Here is a 26081-nt window from a genome sequence, read left to right as displayed (position 1 = left end):
ATCAATAATATTTGGGTACATATTTAAAAGGTGCCAAGAATGTAAATCTTAAAAGCTCTCTTCACATGCACAAAAAGGATTTTGAACTTTATATGGTGATGGATGTTAACTGTAGACTTATTGCACAGATCATTTGGCAGTATTTACAAATACTGAATCATTATACTGCTCACCTGAAATGAATATGTCAATTACACCTCAATAAAAAAACATGGATGCTGAAAAGAAAATTTCTGTAGAAATTCTAATCACAGAAACAATAAATACTTGCAGGTAACCAGGGAGCATAACTGTAAATGTACAAGATAAGATGGAAATATTAAAATTATTAGATGCTATATTTGACAGGAAAGCACTGTTACAGATGTCCATTTTTCATTAAGCTTGGCCTGCTGTAAGCAGACCTTATAAATTGAAGGTAAAAACACGTTTAAAAAAATCTTGCCTTATTACGTAAATTTGCTTTTCAGGTAATCCCTACAGAGACTCTCTTCTGGAAAACCAAAATTTTAATAAATCACATAGCCACATTGTTCTCTTCCAGGAATATATTTGATTTTTTTTTCAAGTATGAAAAGCCTAGCTATTTTGTATTCAAAAAAGTAAACACTGCAAAAATATTAGGCAAGAATTATTTTAAACCTTTTCTCATTTGAAGCTTTCGTTCTCTCTTATCTGAAAACATGGCATGTGTATGTATGTAATACACATATACACAGTTTGTTTTCCACATGAAAGCAAATAGCATAAAATATACTAACCTTATGTTGCTGTATTTGGCGTTTGAGGTCCTCAAGATCAGGTCCAAGGGGCTCTTTTTCCATTTTCCTTGTTCTCTCTTCTGTTTTTGTTAACCAGGCATTTAACTCTTTCAGCTGCTGATTCTGGAGATCCATGAGAACTTTATGTAAACTGAAAATTTGAAAGATACCTAATTATTGCTTCTGTCAAAGCAACTTTACTATTATTAAACCTATCACTAGGTAAAACTATTGACATTTGAATGTGTGTTAACATGGTTTGGCATTTGTTGGACATTAAGAAAGAAGGTGAATAAAACCCATAATCAATCACCTCTGAAGGTATTCTTTCTTCAGCATATGATAGTCCACACATTCCAATTTTTAGAACATTTCACACAGCTAACTAAATGTGAACATGATAAATAAAGTGAGAGCCATCTCTGGTAATTGAGCTAGTAATGTACCCTGGCAATTGTTTGCTTTTATGTCCATTACTTTAATATATGTGTGGTGGAAAACATGGCTACAAATTCTGTCATGCCATTAAGAGATGGAGTCAATGTTCCATGCTCATGAATATGGACTGGCCTTGTGATTTGTTCTGACCAACACAATATGGCAGAAGTGACATTATACAAGTTCTAAGCATAGGCTGTAAGGAATGAGCACCATTTGTATTCTGTCCCTTAGGATCCAGCTGCAATGCTGTAAGGAAGCCCAAGCTGACTACCGAATGATTAGAGACCATCCTGAGAGTAACTCTGGAGGATAAAAGGCAATCTTAAAAGTTATGCTTCCTGATGAATGAAGCCCGGTGAGTGACCCCAGCCATACCGCAATCTCAGAACAACCACCTAGATGAGCCCTGACCATATTCTTGATCTACAGAATCATGATGTAATTATAAATTTTTGTACTAAGCTGCAACTTTGGAGTCATTTGTTATGCACAAATAGATAAGTGAAATATTTTTTTTTTCTTTTTGTCAAGGATGTATACATTAGTGGGCTGGGCAATGGATTTAAAGTCCAAACACTTGGTTTTAGTTCACAGTCTGGCTATATGCCTTAGACTAAGTTTTTAAATCTTCTCAGTGTGAATATCGGCATAACAGACATGAGATGAAATCTTGCTTATCAACCACACAACTTCATGCTGCTAAGTCACTTTGTGTCCGACTCTGTGCAACCCCAGAGATGGCAGCCCACTAGGCTCCTCCGTCCCTGGGATTCTCCAGGCAAGAACACTGGAGTGGGTTGCCATTTCCTTCTCCAATGCTTGAAAGTGAAAAGTGAAAGTGAAGTCGCTCAGTCGTGTCCGACCCTCAGCAACCCCATGGACTGCAGCCTTCCAGGCTCCTCCGTCCATGGGATTTTCCAGGCAAGAGTACTGGAGTGGGGTGCCATTGCCTTCTCCAACACAACTTCATAGTAAGGATAAAAAGTAAAATTTTGGTTATTTCATCTATTAATTTAACAAAATGTTGAGAGACAAAAGAGAAGTGTTAGTACAAATTTTAAGATAAATATTCTTTATGAAGGCATGTTTAAAGCATTTTTGAGAATCATAGTATACTGCAGACTGATCTTAAAATGTCAATAAGGAAGGCATAATTTCAATTATTTATTATTCTTATTTATAAAATTTTTACCAGAAATTTCCATTAATCAACATATTTAAACATATAAAATACACACATAACTGAGAGTGTTTAAAATAATTTCAGTTCAGTTCAGTAGCTCAGTCGTGTCCAACTCTTTGTGACCCCATGAATCGCAGCACACCAGGCCTCCCTGTCCATCACAAATTCCCGGAGTTCACTCAAACTCATGTCCATCGAGTCAGTGATGCCATCCAGCCATCTCATCCTCTGTCGTACACTTTTCCTTCTGCCCTCAATCCCTCCCAGCATCAGAGTCTTTTCCAATGCGCCAACTCTTTGCATGAGGTGGCCAAAGTACTGGAATTTCAGCTTTAGCATCATTCCTTCCAAAGAACACCCAGGGCTGATCTCCTTTAGAATGGACTGGTTATACCATTTATCATTACAGCTTTAACCTTTTAGAGACACAGGTCCCCTGAGGCACATTGTAATTAGAAGTCTATGAGAATGAGCTTTCGTTTATCAAACAGAAAAAGTAGACATTTTCTTTTTATGGGAAACAACATAAAGCATCCATTTAAGTGGAAGCAAAAACTCAAAGTTGCTAGTTTAAGTTTCTTAGACAATGAACACCATCCTGGCATTGCAAGGTATATAAATCTTTTACTTTATTGGTTCAGTCTATCCCTTGAGAACTGACTTGATAACAAGATTTCATGAGAATTGGCTGCAATATAATTCCTTGTGTTTGCTGTTTTTCCTGCCTGGTTTGTCCTTACATTGAGCTAAAAATCTCACATTTCAGAAACTAAAGAAAAACATTCCATATTATTATTTATAGTTGAAGAAATGTTTCAAGTCAAACATACATGTGTTAGTGTTAATAAGGAATTTCATTTTAAAATATTATTTTTTTAACTTTTGGAGAGATTTTTCATCTAACAAATATTCACTGGGTTCCACATCTATTCTAGAAACTCCTATTTGTTAGAGATGGACAAAAGAAAACATCCTCATATTCAAGTAGCTTAGAGACTTTTAAGGAAATATCTATGTCAACAATTATAACAGTATGAGGAAATCATTATGGTTATATTTGTGTACATTCAGAGGGGACATAAAAATGGCTCCACGTTGACCTGGGCTCTTTCCGAATGATGTCATTACACAACACAGAACCTGAGAGTTGAGACTTGAAGAACTGAGTCATATACTTATTAAATGTAGAATTACTGAGTACTTAGATACTACGAATGGTGAAGCGACAAAGACCTTTACAGTCATGGAGCTTACCTTCTGAATGGGGGTCACAGATAATATATAGCTCCTGAGGCCATTAATTAATTGTAATTGAGATCATGCTATGAAATGAAAGTAACTGAATTGAGTTCATGACGTAAGGAAAGACTTTTCTGAAGCACTAATATTTGAATAACTCTAAAGTCTTGAGGAGGTAGTGAAGAGGATGGGGTAAACACTTTCTAAATAGAAGGAATCACCTGTGCAAATTTTCTAAGGCATTAGAGGATCAGGAAGGCGTTTGATGATATAAGGTGTGGGAGAGCCATACAATGTCATACCTGACACTAACCCATGAGTTCTGGGAAATTTCTTGAGCTCTGCCTGAAAATGTGAAGTCTGAACCTCAAGTAACCTTTTATGTTTAACAGTGATTTCGCCTTATGAACCTAGACTCAGAGACTATCCACTAAGAATGGATGTACCAAAAAGTGCTTTCTCAGGTATTGCATCTTTTATAGGTGGAATGTAAAAATATGGAGCTGAAGGTTCTTGGAAGAGGGGCTGGCATGGTTGGGTGGAAAATGGTGTATGGGGACACTCAGTGTGCAGCCTGTGTGGTTCAATATTTTAATGACTGGTACAGTCACATCACTGTATCCCAGCCAAAGAAATCCTGCTTTTCCTCTCTAGACCAATGGTTCTCAAAGTGTGGTCACTTGAAACAACAGCATCATTCCATCCTCTTGGGGGATGTCTTAGTGTGTGTGTGTGTGTGTGTGTGTGTGTGTGTGTGTGTACACACAATGAGCTTATGTGTGTATATATACATACATATTTATATACAGTGTGCATATATGCGATTTTAATGCATATAAGAGATCATATCGCTTAGGATGAAAAATCAACTAAAATTAAGTAAAAATTTACTATTTTAAGGAAAAGTATTAAATATATAATGATAAAGACAAGTGCAGAGATAGGAGAAATTGTGAAAGTGGAGCATAATTAACTTGGTTTGAAAAACACTTAAAGATTACATTTGGTCCTCATTATCACTTAATGAAGTAGTTAATACTGGTATTTCAATTCTGAGGACACTGAGACTTGGAAAGGTTAAAGAACTTGCTCAATGTATCTCAGTGACATGTAAGTCAGTATATAAATACTAAGCTGTGACCCAGGTCTGTGCTCTTAACCTTGAATCATTTCCTTCTTTATTGATAAAACGTTATACTAGGTTGGGTCATATGAAGTTGCTGGTGTTTGAGGTTTTTATTCTGTAAAAATGATACTTTCGTTCTGTTCAACTGAAAACACTGTGAAAATGAGAAAGTCTACATTTCCAACTAACATTCTCAAGATGAAAATAAATTAGGGAAATTTATCAAATTCATAAAATAAAAATCTACCACCCACAGGCAAGGAAAGATTTTGCATTTTTCTTGGTTTCATTTTATGGTTTTCAAGTGGTTATTTAGAAAGGGACATAAAAATCAAAGGGAGAATGGAGCATAAATATATGACTGGCACTCGAGAGAGGAAGCAGCTGAATTGGAATAAAATAGCTTCAGACAGAAGACAGTCCTGACAAAGTCTAGAGACAGAAGCATGTCAGGATATGACAGGACGAACTGCTGCAGCCAGCCTCCCACTGTAAAAGTACCTGAGGACAGATGGAGACCAGTGAGGCCAATACATGGAAAGAGCTTGCAACTCTGAGGACACAACTGAGTCACAGACTGAATGGTTTGGAGTCACTCCAACTGTAGATTTATTGTAATATAAGATGATAGATAATGGCTTTAACCAGTGCTTCCCAAATTTTAATGTGCATATGAGTCACCTGGGACTATGTCCTCATGGATTTTAACTCAGGGGGTCTGAGGAGGTGGCTGAGATTCTTCATTTCTAGCAAATGTCCAGGGGATGCCAATGGTCCTAGTGCATGGATCACACTTCAGGAAGCAATGCTGCAAACCACTTTGAGTCTGGTTATTTGTTAGGGGCAGTAAAAAGCACCTTGCTGCTGCTGCTAAGTTGCTTCAGTCGTGTCCAACTCTGTGCGACCCCATAGACAGCAGCCCACCAGGCTCCCCCGTCCCTGGGATTCTCCAGGCAAGAGCACTGGAGTGGGTTGCCATTTCCTTCTCCAATGTATGAAAGTTAAAGTGAAGTCGCTCAGTCGTGTCTGACTCCTAGTGACCCCATGGACTGCAGCCTACCAGGCTCCTCCATCCATGGGATTTTCCAGGCAAGAGTACTGGAGTGAGTTGCCATTGCCTTCTCCGAAAAAGCACCTTAAGGAATACCATTTTCAAATATTTGTATATGGAGGTCTGTCTCCCACCTCACATCCACTGCAGGAACATCACCTTCATGAACAGAAAAGAGATCAACGCAAACATAGGATTTGCTTCACAGAGACTCTGCTGGACTTGGGGGAAGCATTTATTCCCTAATCAGTAGTGCCCAGTAGAAAGTGAAAGTTGCTCAGTCATGACATTCAGTGAAGGTGAAAGTTGCTCTTTGTGACCCCATGGATTATACAGTCCATGGAATTCTCCAGGCCAGAATACTGGAGTTGGTAGCCTTTCCTTTCTCCAGGGGATTTTCCCAGCCCAGGGATCAAACTCAGGTCTGTCATTACCAGCAGATTTCTTACCAGCTGAGCCATCAGGAAGCCCAAGAATACTTGAGTGGGTAGCCTATCTCTTCTTCAAGGGATCTTCATGACCCAGGAATTGAACCAGGGTCTCCTGCATTGCAGGCAGATTCTTTACCAACTGAGCTACTAGGGAAGCAGTTTCTATTCTAGATCTGCTCTTGTTGTTCAGTTGCTCAGTTGTGTCTGTCTCTTTGTGATCCCATGGAGTATAGCATGTCAGGCTTCCCTGTCCTTCACCATCTCCCGGAGCTTGCTCAAACTCATGTCCACTGAGTCGATGATGTCATCCAACCATCTCATCCTCTGTAGTTCCTTTCTCCTCCTGTCTTCAATCTTTCCCAGCGTTAGGGTCTTTTCCAATGAGTCGTCTGTACCCATCAGGTGGCTAAAGTATTGGAGCTTCAGAATCAGTCCTTCCAATGAATATCCAGGGTTGATTTCCTTTAGAATGGACTGGTTTGATCTCCTTGCAGCCCAAGGGACTCTCAAGAGTCTTCTCCAACACCACAGTTCAAAAGCATCAATTCTTCGGTGCTCAGCCTTCCTTATGTTCCAACTCTCACATCTGTACATGACTACTGGAAAAACCATAGCTTTGACTATATGGACCTTTGCCAGTAAAGTGATATCTCTGCTTTTTAATATGTTGTCTAGGTTTGCCAGACAATAGAGGTATTACCATCAATCCTAACGATACAGGAAATACTATTAGCCCCAATTTACAGATGGGTAAACAAAGGTTTACCTGAGTCAAAAGGCAAGCAATGGGGGGTGGGGGATGGGAATTGGGCATTGTGGCCCTGGGGTCTGCTTCACCATCATGCTGTCCAGGTGGCACTAGTGGTAAGAATCCACTTGCCAATGCAGGAGAAGCAACAGACATGGGTTTGCTTCCTTATCAGGAAGATCCCTTGAAGGAGGAAATGGCAACCCACTCCAGTATTCTTGCCTGGAGAATCCCACAGAAAGAGGAGCCTGGTGGGCTACAGTCTATGGGGTTGCAAAGAGTCGGACACAACTGAGCACACAGCACAAGACATACCTTTACTAATGTTACTTCATTTTTAGAGATAACTTTTAAATCTATTCCTCATTTCATTTATGTCAGTGATTATCAAGAAGGAAAAACAGAAAAATAAAAGGTCAGTTAGTAGGATTTTCTCAATTTTTGTCATTAACAGATCATTTTACTCTTTTTTCTCACTTAAATGAGGAGAGTCAAATCCTTTAGCATGAGGTCTCCATTAATGATAGAAACCCCAATACACTTTGAGACCCAATTTCAATCAAACATAAGGTGACAAGGGAAAATGAATGGCCAGACATTTTAAACATTTGTAATGTTCCATTAAATGTATGAATCAGAAAACCTGATAAACCCCTGGCCAAAAAAGCAAACATTGCTTTAAAATAGAAATGCAATAGTGGTAAATTTAAAGAAAAGTTTCAGTAACACATGTACAAACACATAAAGGCTTTCTGTCATATGGCAGTAATGAATGGGCTATATGAAGCACATCCATATTTTTCAATTCTCACAGTTTTGAGCATTTCTCAAAGCTCACTGAATGCCCTGTGAAACATAAAGCTCAAAACTAAGGATCCAATAAAATAGAGACCCCAAACGCATAAGACTCACCACCACTGTGACCTCTACCCTACCCCCTCTACTGCCACTGTCTCCATCACCAATCTCAGCCAGTTCCCTACATTTCAAGTCTATCACCAGCATTTTTGCAGGTGGTTAATCCCTCCATCTGCCCTGCACCTCCTTGCCTCAAAAAAATCCATCCTCTCTCCTCCAAGTCCCAATGGCACCTTAAAAAAGACCCACTTGCAAAATCTGACACTGGTCAGTGGTTTTCTGTCTCTAAATCTTAGGCACTGGAATAGCAGGAATTTCCAACGGAGAATGAATGGCAGATAAAAGTCTAACAGAATCCTATGAAGGGTTTCTTTTTTTCCCACCAAAATGAATGCTCATTCTCTTCTCTACAACATCAGCACTCCCACCAATAGGTGCACTGATATCTTGGGTCAGGGGAGAAAGCACAGAGACCAGGTCATACACATTTTCCCAAAGCTCCCACTAATTCTCATCATTACCATTCTATTACACCTTGCAACCTGGTCTTGGAGACCACAGTCTTAATTCAACAGCCTCACAGGAAATATTTTAGAAAGAACTCGCCTGCAAAGTTTGCCTTTCAACAGAAATGAGAGTATCCACACTCCCTCAAAATCAAACGTGTATTAGTATTTATTTTCCCACAAAATGGAGTTGAAAAATAGTACTGTGTTTAAAAGGATTCTGTGAAACATAAATACACAGTTTTCAAAATACTGATCTATGTTATCCCTCCATCCATAAAGCTCAACAACAGTTTAATTATTGACATTCTTCAACTATACAGAGCAAAATTAAAGTTAAAAATGCAAACACATTCATTTGCATTTTGCACGTTTACATTCAAAACAGTAACAGGAACATAATAAAGAAGCTGCATGGCTGGATACAAAAGATTCTTGTGGCAAATACATTATAGAGACACTCAATTCAATCTTCCTGATTCAATACTTACAAAGTGAGTGATGAAACTCCCAGATGTCATCACAAACCAAGGAGGACTCAAATACAATGATTAGAAACCTGTTTAAATTATCTCTAGTGAAAATGAGGTATGGTGACATTCTGAGATCATAATCATTTGTACGACAGTAGAAGCTCACTCTCAACTTCAAAAATTATGTCACTCTATAATATCTGGCACACACTAGACACATGATAAATATTGCTTGAATGCATAAATGGTATCAATTATCAAATATAAGAAGATATAGTACAAAAATGTATATACTTTTCTAATCAGAAACATCAGAATTAATATAAAAACATCAGCTTCCATTAAATGTGCTCGTGTTAAGATAGTTCACTGATTTAATTAGCATCATTTTTGTTTCAGCCATAAATGAGAATGGTATAATTTTACCTGGCACATTGTTTCTCAAACATGCCTAGCTCACTCCTGCCTTGGAATCTTTATATTCGCTTTCCTTTGCCATAGCCATCAGCATGGCTGTTCCCTCCCTGTGATCAGGCCTCCCCTTAAATATTACCTTAAGAGGGAGGCCTTCCCTAACTGACCAAGTATGCACAGTAATTCAATGGGTCATTCTCTAAATCTATCCCCTGCTTTTTTTTTTTTTTTCCTTTTCCATCATTTAAAGCCATGTGCTATGGCATACATGTTGTTGTTTTTTAGTCACCAAGTCATGTCCGACTCTTTGTGACTCCCTGGACTGTAGCCCACTAGGCTCCTCTGTCCATGGGATTTTCTAGGCAAGACTATTGGAGTGTGTTGCCATTTCCTTCTCCAATGATATACATATTTTACATATTTTTCAACTGTCTCCTCCCATGAAGAAGGCATGCTCAATAAGACAAAGATTTAGTCTATTTTGTCCACTAATAATTCCCCAGTATCTATAACAGTGCAGGGAATGTAGGAGATAAGAATTGTTAGATGAATGAATAATTAAGCTTAATTTCTAATCACCATTATTTATCTCTGTGAAAAAGCACTGTTCCAAAAAATGTTATGCTTGACTCTCATTTCTATGAATTCCAGAGATTTGCCTTTCCTACTCATAATTTAAACTATGAGAGTCACATACTTTATATTATTGGAACAAGTTGTGTCCACATTTTAACTGAGTATTGTTTACAAAAAAGGTTGTCATAGACCATCATATTGATTTGAACCTGATCAAATTACTATATGCTAATAACTGTTAATTAGGCCACCAATGAATTGTCAATACTCTCACATTTTATATTGCATATTCTTTCACAAGAATCTTGCTATTTTATCAATGACCCATGAGAGATGATGGCAACATTTGAGTACTGAATGAAACATCACCAGTACCATTTTGGGAGTTTCTGAGAAAGTAGTTAATACATTTAGCCCACCTCAGTTGATAGAAAAATTGGGGGCTTAGGAATCACCTGAGATCTCATTAAATTGTAGATTCTGATCATGCAGTGTGAGGCCTGAGAGTCTGCATTTTAAACTAGGTCTCAGGTGATGTTGTTGCTAGTGGTTCTTGAACTACCTTGATCTGCAAGGAATTCTAATTGTAATATAATTAGAAAAAAATGAATTCATGAAACAGTGTTATATAATGGCAAGTAAGAGACTACTCTGCGAAAAAGTTCACTGCAGTGAATTCATTTAACAGAACTTAACTTTAACACTTTCATTCATTGATCTATCCATTCAGATATTCATATGCGCCGTGTGTTAGTCACTTCACTTGGGAGAAAACAACCCAGCTACTTGTTTACCTCTTTTACTCTATTTACTCTCACATATGTTATCTCATTTCCAGGTTGGAACAGAAATTTAAAAGGAAAATAAAAAAAGATGAGCCATCGTTGTTAGACATATTTTTCTCTCCAGTCAAAGTGTTGACGGTGATTCACAATTATTTCCCATGTCATGGTTTATATTTTCACCCAGATACTATTCATATCTCTCCTCCTGCTGATATAAAACCAGAACATAACTTCACTTGGCCTCCTTACTGACTTTCCTTCATTTTTCTTCTCTCATCATCACAAAGGTTTTAGTTTCCCCCTGCATGTCCTAACCACAGTTATCAGAGAAGTTGATGGAACTTGCTGTGCTTATCTTTATGAGTCCTTGTAGAAATGTCAGTAAATCTCTTTTGCTCTCTGCAGGTTGCATTTTTCAATCAAATTAATTAGTTTATTCGTAGAGAAGAAAATCTTCTGTTGTCCCTATGCCAATAGTCTTCTTGTCCTTCGACAGTGGGAAGTTTTGCCTTTTTCTTCTCTCTCCCTCACCTCCCACCACCCAAAGGCTATTCTGCAGCATAAAAATGAAACAAAACAAAAATCATTTTGCCTACTCATCTGAAGGTTCCAACTCGAGCATGTCAACAGATACTGTCTCGTCTTAATTCTTTTAATTATGCAATCAATGGAACTTAGTTCTTTCATTTCAATCTCATAATCACTGTTAAAGATTGATAACTGACCAACAGTAGCATGTTTGTGCCAAAGTAGTAGCGGCTAGAAGTGTCTTTAAAAAGTTCTTTATTATATTAGCTTTTGCTTCATTATCTCATTATGAATTCATGTTCACAAAGACATCAGAATTGGAGAGAAAAGAAATTAATAAGAATCAAATGAGAACAGAATAAAACAGGGAGAACAGAAGAAGCATCTATATGTTTATGTTTTTTACTTATATTCCTTTGCAAGGAATATTTTTAAATGTTTCAATAATCAAATTATAATTTCAAATATAATTTTAATCACCCTGCTCATGGTCCCTTTCACCCAGAGAAAACATCCACAAACAAGTCCTTTCTGAAAAAACGAGCAAGGCAACTAGAACAAGCTAGAGGGGGAAAAGTGAAATATATATATTTATAAATATATATATATATATATATTTCACTTTTGCTTAAATATATATATATATTCCCTGATGGCTCAGATGGTTAAGAATCTGCCTGCAGTGCAGGAGACCTGGGTTCAATCCCTGGGTAGGGAAAATCCCCTGGAGAAGGGAAATGCTACCTACTCCAGTATCCTTGCCTGGGAAATCCCACGGACAGAGGAGCCTGGCAGGCTACATACACTCCATGAGGTTGCAGAGTTGGACACAACTGAGAGACTAACACTTTCACATAGGCATAGCTACATAGTATGGTTCAAATAATTAACCCATGGCTAGTCATTTGTAATGATGATCATTCTTTATACTTCATAATAATTTCATGTCCACAATCTACTTTTTACACCCTATCTTGGCCAGTATCTTTTAGAGGTGTGTCAGCAATCAGTAACTGAGTACCACAGAGGGGAAGTATCTCACCTAGTTCACATAAATAGGAGTTGGAGAAAGGGAGACCTTATCCCTTAGGAAAATAAGAGTAGACTGAGCTTAAGTGGGAAATGAGAGCATTTTGTTACCTCTGTGTTTTTAAAACTTCTCATTTTGCTTGGAAATTGTTAATGGCTTATAGGATAAACCCCCTAGATACAACCTTGTATAAAGGTAGCATCTGTATGTATGAGGCAAGGATGCCTATTTCCTGGGGTGGGGAGGCGGAGTCTTGACTGTTAGAAAGGCAAAAAGGAAAATAAACACATCACAAATGGTTTATACATTAGTGACTGGGGTAAGATCATAGAGTAAACACATGTATGATTACAAGCACGCCCTGGCATAAGATACTAGCACCTTTTACCTGGGCTAGTATCAGGAAAGTAATAGTAAGAGATACTGTCAATATTATCTCTTACCTGATACTGGTATTACAATGGTCCTGTCTTCTTCCAGTGGCATTACCAATATTTTCTTTACCTGTTTTTCCCCTACTTAAAACCTTCTGATGACTTTTTGTCACGTTTATGCTAGATCCTAAAGTCCTTGATTTTACCCTGACACTGCCATACATGACAAGACCCCTACCCATTGATAGATTTCAACCCCATCTCGTACCTCAGCTATCTAATCTTCCCTCCTGCAACTCTCCAGCCACAAACTGCCTGTTGGTTTCTCTAACAAGCCAGAGTGTCCCTATTTTAGGGCCCCTGCATGAGCTTTTCCCTCTGTGTGAAGTATACTTCCTCTTGATCTGCAAATGGTGACTCCTCCTTGTCATTCAAATTTGAAATTAAATGGCACCACCCCAGACACAACATTCCTGGGTCACACAGGCAAAAGAGGCCCCTCAGGCTCTATCACACTAACTTTTAACCTCTTCAAAAAGCATATTCCTATCTGATATTTTTCTTTTTTCTTTCTTTTTTTTTTTTTTTAGTTTTACTGGATGTGAGACACTGTAGAGCTTCTGGAACCTTGCCTTTTGTATTCATTACTGTATGCCCAGTGCCTTGAAATGTAGATGGTATTTTGAGGCACTCCACTAATATTTATTAATATTATTATTAACATTCATGTGTATATAATAGATGCAGATATAGATACATACATAGATGTAGATACAGATACCTACATACATATATGCCTGTTACATACGTGGTCACTCAGTTGAATGTGACTGAGTGAACTCAACCCCTGAACTGTAGTTAGCCCACCAGGCTCCTCTACCCATGGGATTTTTCAGGCAAGAATACTGGAGTGGGCTGCCATTTCCTACTTCAGAGGATATTCCTCACCCAGGGATCAAACCCTCTGACTCAGGGATTGAACCCAAGTCTCTGTGTCTCCTGCACTGGCAGGTGAATTCTTTACCATGAGCGACACCTGGGAAACCTGATATATACAGTAATACATCCCAATGAATATATATAAAATGTCATTTGATGATAGTACATAGACATGCTCTTATATGAAGCTAAAAATTGACAAGTATAAATATTCATAGATTTTAGTTATCAGATTATCTGCATTCCCAGCCATTTTATTTATTTATTTTTACTTTTGTAGTAAGACCAGATCATGGCATCTGGTCCCATCACTTCATGGCAAATAGATGGGGAAACAATGAAAACAGTGACAAGACTTTATTGTCTTGAACTCCAAAATCACTTTAGATGGTGACTGCAGCCATGAAATTAAAAGACGCTTAGTCCTTGGAAGAAAAGCTATGACCAACCTAGACAGTGTTTTAAAAAGCAGAGACATTACTTTGCCAACAAAGGTTCATCTAGTCAAAGCTATGGTTTTTCCAGCAGTTATGTATGGATGTGACAGTTGGACTATAAAGAAAGCTGAGTGCCAAAGAACTGATGCTTTTGAACTGTGGTGTTGGGGAAGACTCTTGAGTCCCTTGGACAGCAAGAAGATCCAACCAGTCTATCCTAAAGGAAATCAGTCCTGAATATTCATTGGAAGGACTGATGCTGAAGCTGAAACGCCAATACTTTGGCCACCTGATGCAAAGAACTGACTCATTTGAAAAGACCCTGATGCTGGGAAAGATTGAAGGTGAGAGGAGAAGGTTACAACAGAGGATGAGATGGCTTGTTGGCATCACCAACTCGATGGACATGCATTTGAGCAAACTCTGGGCATTGGTAATGAACAGTGAAGCCTGGCGTGCTGCAGTCCATGGGGTCACAAAGAGCTGGACGTGAATGAGTGACTGAACTGAACTGAACTGACTGAATAAGACAACAACTTTAGAATTATAGCTGGCTTCGGTTATATCTCATCTAAGTATTATACCTTAATTATCGTTCTCTCTCCCTAAATCTATGCTTAGGCAGGGAAAATGGATTTTGACTATATCTATCCATACACTTTCTTTCTTTGGAGGAACAAACTGAAAGGTGTGGAATAATTCATTTTTGATTGTTATCAGTCTACTATGCTTTCCTACTCCTAAGTAATCATATGAATGGAAATAACAGGTAATGCTCCAAATTGAAGCTAATCATCAACATGGCCATGAAAGTATAAACTGAACAGGTAGCAATGTACTAAAGGATTAAATAGGATCTAAAATTATTTTTTTAAATATTGACAACATCCTATTTTGATAATCAGCTTTTTGTTTCCTCTAAAAAATCTATCAAAATTCAGGTCTAGGATAGTTTGAATAATGGCTAATCACCTTTAGAATTTTATTCATGAAAATCCACAAAGTTAGTGAAAGTGGTATGTAAGACTGTTATTTACAAACTTACAAGAGATTTCTGAATTTGCTTGTCTTAAATAATACTTTGTGTATGTGTACCTCAACAAATTGTCCAGACTAGTTGATATGCTACAAGCATTTACACATTAGTGTCTCATTTTAAAAAACTATGTCTTAGCAAAACTATGCCAGCTAAGAGGCTGCCCTTACCTTCTTGTTAATCATTTTAAAAGCTTAAATACCAACCAAAGTCCTTAAAACTTCCCTAAGGGCAAACTATTTTTGATGTCAATCTTCAGTTCAGTTCACTCGCTCAGTCGTGTCTGACTCTTTGCTACCCCAAGAATCGCAGCATGCCAGGCCTCCCTGTCCATCACCATCTCCCGGAGTTCACTCAAACTCACATCCATCGAGTCAGTGATGCCATCCAGCCATTTCATCCTCTGTCGTCACCTTCTCCTCCTGCCCCTAATCCCTCCCAGCATCAGAGTCTTTTCCAATGAGTCAACTCTTTGCATGAGGTGGCCAAAGTACTAGAGTTTCAGCTTTAGCATCATTCCTTCCAAAGAACACCCAGGACTGATCTTTAGGATGGACTGGTTGGATCTCCTTGCAGTCCAAGGGACTCTCAAGAGTCTTCTCCAACACCACAGTTCAAAAGCATCAATTCTTTGGCACTCAGTTTTTTTCACAGTCTGACTCTCACATCCATACATGACCACTGGAAAAACCATAGCCTTGACTAGATGGACTTTTGTTGGCAAAGTAATGTCTCTGCTTTTGAATATGCTATCTAGGTTGCTCATAACTTTCCTTCCAAGGAGTAAAAGTCTTTTAAGTTCATGGCTGCAGTCACCATCTGCAGTGATTTTGGAGCCCCCCCAAAAAAGTCTGACACTCTTAGCTTAGTGATGTTGCCATTTTAGGTTTCTCATCCTCTAGTGGGACAGGTGTGAGCAAATTACACACACACGTGTGTGTGTACATGGTCTCATCCATGTAAGTGTGTGTGCTGTCATTCATCATCTAATGGTAGATACCTCTTTAACAAGGTATTTTTTTAATTAAACAATTTTTAAATGGTATAATAGCAGATTAAAAACTTGGGGTTTTAATTGTAGGCTGAATCCACCTTTTCTCCACTCAGTTTGAAGATGCAATTAATTAACTGTTTGTATGAATAATTAATCCCATATAGTTAGCCCTATTGAAAAAAGAGAATGAGGAACAAGAATGTATTTAGCCTCCAGAAGAAGATGGGAAAACAGAAAGCAAGAAGGAAAAGACAGTGGTACCACTACGGGATAGTCAGTGAAGCAGGAACTAGGATGTTAAAGACTTACAAATTTTACCTAAGGTTACTCTGTTTAAGTTGCACAAATGGGTGCAAACCAAAGTCATGACCTGAAGAATGCTGGCATATGACCACAAGTAGGAGGCTCTCTATCATGATCTATGATGAAAAATGGGTGGCTTAAACTAGTTGAGCCTTGGGCTTGGACAGAAAGTGAAAATGAAAGTTGCTCCGTCATGTCCAACTCTCTGTGACTCCAGGCCAGAATACTGGAGTGGGTAGCCTTTCCTTTCTCCAGGGGATCTTCCCAACCCAGGGATTGGACCCAGGTCTCCCGCATTGCAGGCAGATTCTCTACCACCCGAGCCACAAGGAAAGCCCAAGAATACTGGAGTGGGTAGCCTATCCCTTCTCCAGTGGATCTTCCTGACACAGGACTTGAACTGGAGTCTCCTGCATTGCAGGCAGATTCTTTACCAACTGAACTATCAGGGAAGCCTGGGCATGGGTGGGAGGAGAGTTAATAGTTATAATACAGCCATTACACTTCTCACCTCTAGAATTTGTTGCAATCCTCCAAATGATCACAGCTGGGGAAAACGTCAATATGTATAGACCAGTATCTCCTGGTTGTGAATACCAATATTTGTGAAAACTCTATCTTATATATGCTTTATTTATTTGTTCAAAATACATGAGCTTAAAAATGTGCTTTTCCCCTCCCCATTATCACACAATAATTTAGTACTAGGATAACAATCCTCCCAGCATACCCAATGAGTTTCTTTGGTCCTCTTTTAAAGGATTTAATCTTCATAAATAATAGCTAAGTAAACTTAAGACACTTGGACAATTTCTTTAGCTTAATGTATTCAAATCCACAGTTGGCACTTCATTTCTTTTCATTTAAAAATAAATCAACTTATCTCAATAAGCTCTATATGAATACACACACCTAACAAAATAAATCAAAGCAACACATCTAAAACGATGAGATTCACTTGTTACCTTTACAAGAAATATGCCATTTTCAAAAATGTCTGAACATTTTTTTATTAAGTCAATATATATTTTAAGATAATTCACATGCAAGTACTTGAAGAAGGATTTCCAGATACAGATGAGAAACTTTTTTCAAGAGGATTTCCATAAACTTGAAATATTAAATATTTCAAGAGCTTTTCCTTCAGAAGAGAAGTTTCCTGTCAACTGTACCTAATATGTGATTTTATGTGCATGATTTCCTGTGCAAACTTCCATGCCTTCTATATTCACATTGTAATTTTAGGGGAAAGCTTGGAAAATATTAACTATGACAACAAATTCAGCGACCTTTAAAGTACAGTTCTAGAGATAGTGGTCCTTCTCTCCAATAGCTCCGCTTCAATTACAAAAGTGAAAACCACAATGTAATGGACATGAAAACCTAACCAAAATGCCCCTGAAGAGGAGTAGTGTACTTTAGGAAAAAACTGAGAATCCTAACTTAAGCAAGGGACTGCAACAAGATACTATTAAGACTCTAAAACTTGCTACTTATAGAAATTAAAAACAGACTTACTTGCTTTGTTTTTCCATGCTAGCTACCCTGAGGCATTCCCATCTTGAATTTAGAAGATTCATTTGTTCTTGCACTTCAGTTTCTTCATCTTCTGATAATTTCCCTGACCCAATCAGCTGACTCCCCAATTGGAGAACATTGCCAACCCGTCCCTGATGGGATGTCAAATCCATCATGTATCCCTGACAAAGAAAGAAGGTGATAAGAGTCAACATATTATGGGAATCATTATGGTTTTGAATCTCTCTTTTTTTTTTTTCACAATTTTAAATTTGTAGCCCAGTTAAAGTTTATTCCCAGTAAAAGTAAATTCAATACTGTTTATAATATGAATTAATGGATATTAGTAGCTCAGGTCACCTTCTGCAGAAGCAGAGCCTGAGATCAGGACTTATATGCTAGTGATTTATCAAGAAAAAGATCCCCGGTAAGATCTGCAAGGGAGCAGAAGCAGCAGGAAACAGGAAAGGGGACGGGAGGAGGCCAAGCAAGTGTGTCATCCCAGGAGAAGTTTCCGACTGAGGGCGTAGTGCAGCCTGATATCCCCTAGGTACTCTGGAGTGTAAGTTCTATCATCAGCATTGACCTTGGCCCAAGACAAAGGAGCTGGCCTTTCATATTCCTATAGGAGCCTCTGGCAAAATCAAGTCTCAGCACCTTCAAAGTGTTATTCTCCAAAGGAAAACTTCCAAAGCCGCCTACTGGAAAGCCAAATGCATGAACATTTATCTTGCTTCCATCTCAGAATAAACACTAAATTGCCAGAATACAAGGATCTTATAGAGTAACTGAGGAAAACAGACGGAATTATCATTATGCCATCTGCCCTATTTCATTAATCGATGTTTTGCTTTTACCTCGTGGGTATGAAACTGTTCTTTCACTTCTTCTACATCATTAGAAATCTCTCCTTGTGCTTGCAATGTGTCTTCAGCTGAAAGGAGCCATGAGAGTACTTCTTCTAAAGCTGTCTGGTAACTGTCCAGGTTTACTTCAGTCTCCATCAATGGACTGCCAAATGACTTGTCTTCAGGAGCTTCCAAACGCTGAACAATAAAACAAATTGGGTGTTATATAATTAGTATCTTTGCAGGCTGTTCCAATACATTAAATGATAAATCGAATGAAATATTTAAAATGCTAGAAACGTCCACTTGCATTATCAGAGACATGGACAGCAGACATACACAATAATGAGCCTGCATTTTAACATCCTCACAAATACATACACAGATTCTCAAATGGCAGTTGGAATCCACTTCAAATTAATATTTGATTAAAGTTCTCTGGATTACTATAAGGAGTGATTTGGTACATTATCTCTTAATGTTAAATGCCACAGATTTTCATCGATAGGCAAACTTTTTAATTCACATTTTGAGTCCTCTATATATACATTATTGGTATTATATTTATGTAATTTTTACAATGACAGTAAAGGAAACATCTCTTCCCAAGATCCCCTAATGAAATATTTCTGAAAATCTCCAGACCAGAAAAGTTATCAATAAGAAAATAAGTGAGGAAAAGGTATAATTAAAAAAAAATACTTCATTTATACATCTGAAACTTCTAATGGTAGAATGACTTCTATGAATTAAGCCTTTATTTCCAGAAGGTCATGGTTTAAATAATAAGTCATTATCTTAGGAAAAGCAAAATATAAAGTATTTGCTATCAAATTTATTTAGCAGGATGTCAGCTGAGATTCTCAACAGCTGTAATTTCTCCTGGGATCCTAAAGCTGAAAACCCTGGTTACAAAGTGTTCATAATTCTAAAGCAAAGATCCAGGCCACCTATGAAGGAATTGCTAAGAAGGGACCACAAAACTGTCCCACCCTCCTTCATCTACTACCAAGCTCTAAGGTATATAAGAGGAAGCAAAGAGACTGACTGAAGAAATCTGGTGAGAAGGATTCCTCTGGAGAGCAATGCATGTCTGTACCTTCCATCACCTCAAGCCAAGCAATAGAGACCTCAAGAGACCTATAGAGCAGACGGTACTTGACAGAATGGAATACTGACCTCTAAACCTGGCTGTGTGCTTGTGGAGATTCTAGAGCTATGGAAACCAGTACTACCAAGTGACAGGAGATAGTCCTTGGGATAACCTACGTGTCTGCTGCTTTAACCTTAAGGCAATTATCAATATTAAAAAATCAGAACAAATAGGAGCTTCTGCATAGCATGGTAGGTGGTTGGGCTTTAGAAATCCTGAGGAGGACCACACTCAAGAGGGTTTCCTGCTGAGGTAAGGGACATAGGCAAATAAAGTAGTCAGGGCAAAAACATTGGAAAAATATTTGGAGAGGAATCTTCTGAACACCCTATAGATAGCAAGCAAGCACTGGGCCCTAATAAATGGGATTTTTGCAAAGGAAACAAATGGCAGTGTAGAACCACAAGAAGCTACTTGTTGGGGGAGGGAGGTCATGATCATGCCTAGAGAAAATGCATCCTTCTGATGGTTCTTCTCTGCCATGTCTGCCTTGAATTTCCAGTCCCCAGCAATTCTGGGCTTTCTCTCCCACTGAGCTGCCAGCACCAACTTAATTGTGTTCTTCTGATAAATGCTCCAATTTTGAAACTTTAATATGATAAATTTCTTGAACTATTAAACCCTTTAGGATGAAAAAGCATAGAGGCAGTCTTTGGTGTAATATTTTCATCAAAGGATGCATTCATATCTGTTTCTAGAGAACTGGCAGCAATATGTCAGCCTGTGGAGTCAAAATTATCCAACTTCAGGATCTCAAACAGAATATAAGTGTTGGCAGAGAGCTAGTCGCATGGGCCCTCCCCAAGGTCAAGGCAAGTTCTGAAGGTCTTAGGGGTTAGAACAACCTCCATGATGTATTCCTTTCCTCTACCCCCAAATAATGTAAATAATAAATTAAAAGTCATCAGTAGGAGGAAGAAAGTCACAAAAAGATAGCCTGGGAAATGTGCATAGACAGAAATAGCCTCATGGTTGGAAAACCTGAGCAGTTTTACAATGCTCAAATGATCCTTGCTTGTTTTATCTGCTTCTTGACATTGCTGCCTTAAAATTCTTAATACTTCTATCCTTGAACTTGGGTTTTCTAAGTTCAATGGAGTGATAAAATATGCATATGAGCAGAGGACACAGATACATTATGTGTCTCTTCCCCATTTGCATATAGTGTTTCTGGTGTCCTCTGAGCCTAGAATTCTGGTGGACCCACAATATGTGGGAGCTGAGCAGACTCCCATTGAGTGCAAGTGTCTATGACTGAATGGCGGATGGCATTGACAGCCTCAGGAAATCATGGCTTCTGTTTGAACCAGAACTGTATTCCAAAGCAGAAATAAAGCAATACTAAAAAAAAAAAAAAAAAAAGAACCACCAACAAACCTAATCATATCCTTTCATACTCATTTCTTTCCTGTGTTAGCCAACCATTTATGCTACAACTGATGACAGAGAAAGAAAGGGAAAGACAGGGCAAGATGATTCCTTTCAACTCCTTCCTTATTTTTCAGTAAGCTGAAGGCACAGAACATAAGTAGAAAGTGCACCTATCAAGGAGTGAAATAAACACAGCTGAGTTAGTCATACAATGGTTTCACGTTAAGAATGAAATAGAGATGCATATATAAGCTTTGAAATACAAATTGTGCAATGCTGGTGATTCCGCTTAAGTTAAACGATCTTATATTTGCATTTACAACTGCAATTGCACAATATAACAATGGGCAGTAAAACTCACGCTAATACTTTAAAATTTTAATTTTCTTTACTCAGTATGATGTTGAATAGCAAATAAAAAACACAATGGCAAGTTGAGAGAAAGACCATAGAATAAAGGAAACAGCTTTATATTTTGGTCATTTGAACAGCACTTTCCTTTCTGCTTTTTTGAACAAGGGGCTCCAAATTTTATTTTTCACTGCATTGTACAAATCGGTAGCCCTGGGTGTAGGTGGGGGGAAAGTACAATCAAATCCTGGATAGTGTGTCTTCCCTGGGTTATACGCGAGAAGAGACAGGACATTTATTATGAACAGTAGAAAGTGGTTATAAAACCCAGGGACTCTAGAGTCAATCAGTTTTTGGATCTTGACTTGGAGTCGAGGTCTTGTCACCCTGGTAGTTATTTAGCTGCATCATTAGCCTTAGCTTCCTCCTATGTAAAATGAGAACAATAATATAATACTTTCCTAAGATGCTATAAGAATTAAAGGAGAGTATATAAAGCATTTGGCAGAATGCCTGAACCTGCATAAGAACCCAATACAGTAGCTGATAGCTCTAATTATTATTAGATTTTCTACACATAAGAACCATTTGGAAACATAGCCTGCTCAAAGGTTACCTTCTTAAGTCACTGTTCAAATTTCAAGGGCCAGAAAACTCCTATTTAAAAAAAATTCCCTAGGAAACATCTAAGAGTAAACATCAATTAAATGAAACCTTTCTGAAACTGGAACCTCCACCTAGCTCCCATTTAAAAGTTCGGATATATGGCAAAACCAATACAATATTGTAAAGTTAAATAAAATAAAATTAAAAATAAATAAATAAATAAAAGTTCTAAAAATTATTAACAATCTTGAGTTAAAATAATCTTCTGCAAATGATAAATTGCAAATGACACTATTACTCAAGTAACACAACACTATATTTTACCATTGCACAATTTAGATTAAAAAGTAAACACTTCATGATTTACTGATATTTACAGAGGCTTGAATTTTTGGAGAAAATTTTAGAAGGCAAATCTTTATACTCAAGGACATGCTGTCTAGCACTCATAAATTCTGAATCTAAAAGTTTTGTCTGAGGATATTCATAAAACAAAAACTTTGCAAAGACAGCCATATTAAATTCAAACAGATAACCTGTGTGAAATTACACGAATAACTCATCATTTATATCCATAAATCAATTATACATATATACTTGATTATGGTCAAAATTGTCAGTTAGGCTGTAAATAATTTTTTCTTTGTCTAGACCACTGTTTTTCAAATTTGTAAGTCATGATCCATCAGTGATTTTTAATCATTTCAGCAGGGATGACCAGGAATAGTCTATTTAAAAATAAAAAGAATAAAAATACTAGTCTGTATAATTTATATTAAGGACTAGACTGTTTTGTGATTTTCTGTTTTATATAAATATGTCTGTTAAATGTATATGCATGTTCTGCATCATGATGAAAAAAAATTATAGTTCATGGAACAAAACTGGAAATGATTCTAGAATTTCAGTACAAGTAAATCCTATGAAAGAAGAAATTTGCTGAATTCCACATGTGCACATTTGCAATAAAACCCTTGGAAGAACATCTTTATATTCATCTTTAAAACAGGATTTTGAAACAAACAAGGACACACAGAGAGGCTTGTGTTTTGGTTTTAGTTTCTCAAAATATGTATTCATTGTCATACTGTTACATATTTGACCTTAGCCTGTGACTAATTCATACATATTACAGTAAAGAATGTTTCTTTTTAGGAAGCTTGATATTTGTTTTTTATTTAAAAAAAAAAGAGTGATGCGTAAGAGATACCAATCATTTCATGAATGGAAGTGCCAGTATCATCAACTAGAACTAATTTTTTCCCCTATGCTTTGATCTTATTTTAATTTCCATCTTTATAACAGTAGTTTATGTTTCTCTGCAGTACATTGGACAAATAATGATTCAGATGAGAGGCATAACAATGAATGGATGAAACAATTCTAGTTGTTTTCAAAATTAGGAACACTAAAATTTATTCAACATTATCCACATGCTCCAGAGGCTTAATTACTACCCTTTTGCATGAAGAATTACCAGAGATTGTTAACTACGTTCCTTGAAGATGTTGCTAATGCATAAAGGTGAAGGAGTAGAGAGGGGGAAAGTAAAGTAATGAGGAAAGACAAATGGGTATATGTATTAGTCCTGCGATGTCCAGGACAAATGTCTGGAAACTCATTTCCAGTGACAGAAATTGTCATAATAAAATGGAGAGTGATAGCCCTGATACTACTCCAGATGTAAATATTTTTTTTTAAATCCAGTTTACTATCTATCTGACCTTGGGCAAGTTACTTAACTTCTCTGTGTCTCAGTTTCCCCATCTGTAAAACAAAGAAAATAAAACTATATCTCCATAGGACTGCTTAAAACATTATATGTGATGAGGCATATAAAATGCTCAGCATATTCTGGTTTCCAAGAAATGCTCTGTGATGCCTGTATTTGGGGACCAATGTTCATTGAAATGGCAAATGGTTTTTATGAGGAAACACAGTTGAATGAGCTGTGTGTATTTTTAGAAGCATGATTTTGGCAAATCAAACTGAGATAAGTCATCAAATGGCAACATATAGGTAGTGAAACCAGCAATCCAGCAAACCACAAAGCTCTTAGAAAAATAGCTGGGACTCTTCCAGAGGGCACAATCTATCACTGAGTGGTTTTATATTTCTGTTGAAACTCATCTATTTTGGCACCTTCCCCAAATTCAACCTTAAAATGTGCTATGAGTTTTAACCTAGATAAAAAACAGTTTTATTGTTCTTGAATGTATAAATGCTTCAAGTACATTTGAAAATGTTATCACTTAGCTCCTTTAAATGTGTCATACTTCGTTTTTATAGAGTCTCAAGTTAGTGCATGAATGGCGAATTGTTTGGTATATTCTATAATCTTTTTATCCTTCAGTGAAAGATTATTTGAAAGCTAAAGGATTACAGAGGGATAACCAAGTGGTTCTTTTACTAAATAATAGAGGAACAGTTCAGAGGAACCAGGATTAGTATCTGGAAATATTCTTGCCACATTTCCACTGTGTTTCCTCTGAGATATAACGTGTAAACCAGGGTATTATTCAAAGTATGAAAAATGATTACAGAAGTGATTTATGAGGAATTAATCCATCATGCAACACTGTACATGACACTCAGTCTAATGATGCCAGAAATAGGTAATTTTTAATATTGCTTGTGCCTGAAATTCAGTTCAAAGAAAAGCCCTAATGAGGATTTAGGAAAAATTATGGCCTGCTGTATGGCAATATTAAAACAACAATCACAACAACAACAACTACACCTATAATAACAATAACAACAGTTGCCATTATTTACTGGGCGCTTAGTGTCAGTCAATTTGCTAAGCACTTAATGTGCATTCCATCATTTTTCACCACAGGTCAGGATGACAGAAAATAGCCGGATGAGGAAACAGGAGCAGAAAAATTGGTCACAAAGGTAATTGGCTGATCTAGTATTTAAAACTAGGATTTTCAGACTCTAGAACACACAACTTTAGCACAATTTGATAAATCTCTACTATGAAGAAACAGAATCAATGAAACAGTGCTTTTGCAAAATATCCTACTATGTGCTGCCTGCTTAGTCATGTCCAACTCTTTGCAACTCTATGGACTGTAGCCTGCCAGGCTCCTCTATCCATGAGTATTCTCCAGGAAAGAATACTGGAGTGGGTTGCCATGCCCTCCTCCAGTGGCTCTTCTCAACCCAGGGATCGAACCCACATCTTTTATGCTTCTGTTTTGGCAGGTGGGTTCCTTACCACTAGTGCCACCTAAGAAGCCAATATCCTAGTATAACTTATTTAAACGGAAATAAAAATGTATTTATAGCTAAGAGTGGTGATGGATGTTAACTAGACTTAGTGTGATAATCACTTTGCAATATATACATAAATCACATGTATACTGTGCATCTGAAACTAATTTGATGTTATATGTTAATTATATCAATAAGTAAAATTATTAGATGAAGTGATATTCTAGATTCATAAATAAATATACAAGCAACTCCTGCAGCTCAATTCTAGAAAAATAAATGACCCAATCAAAAAATGGGCCAAAGAACTAAACAGACTTTTCTTCAAAGAAGACTAAAAGATGGCTAACAAACACATGAAAAGATGCTCAACATCACTCATTATCAGAGAAATGCAAATCAAAACCACTATGAGGTACCATTTCATGCCAGTCAGAATGGCTGCAATCCAAAAGTCTACAAGCAATAAATGCTGGAGAGGGTGTGGAGAAAAGGGAACCCTCTTACACGGTTAGTATGCAAACTAGTACAGCTGCTATGGAGAACACTGTGGAGATTCCTTAAAAAACTGGAAATAGAACTGCCATATGACCCAGCAATCCCACTGCTGGGCATACACACCGAGGGAACCAGAAGGGAAAGAGACTGATGTACCCCAATGTTCATCGCAGCACTGTTTATAATAGCCAGGACATGGAAGCAACCTAGATGTCCATCAGCAGATAAGAAAGCTGTGGTACATATATACAATGAAGTATTACTCAGCCATTAAAAAGAATACA

At 37.4% G+C, this 26081-nt stretch overlaps 1 protein-coding gene across 9 annotated transcripts in view; it reads right to left on the bottom strand.

Moving 5' to 3' along the window:
- DMD (dystrophin) overlaps nt 1-26081 on the bottom strand; it is a 2228404-nt gene that overhangs the window by 1582670 nt on the left and 619653 nt on the right. For all 9 annotated transcript variants that reach the window (XM_061410475.1, XM_061410469.1, XM_061410467.1 and 6 more), the window contains 3 exons: nt 18609-18797; nt 17752-17933; nt 762-912 (listed from right to left, as the gene is read on the bottom strand). In XM_061410475.1, the coding sequence (XP_061266459.1) occupies nt 762-912; nt 17752-17933; nt 18609-18797 (522 nt within the window). The remainder of the gene's footprint in view (nt 1-761; nt 913-17751; nt 17934-18608; nt 18798-26081) is intronic.

Source organism: Bos javanicus, chromosome X (genome assembly GCF_032452875.1).
Source record: "Bos javanicus breed banteng chromosome X, ARS-OSU_banteng_1.0, whole genome shotgun sequence".
NCBI classification, from domain to species: domain Eukaryota; kingdom Metazoa; phylum Chordata; class Mammalia; order Artiodactyla; family Bovidae; genus Bos; species Bos javanicus.
Note: the sequence above shows the minus strand (reverse complement) of the source record. Positions and strands in the feature narration are given on the sequence as shown.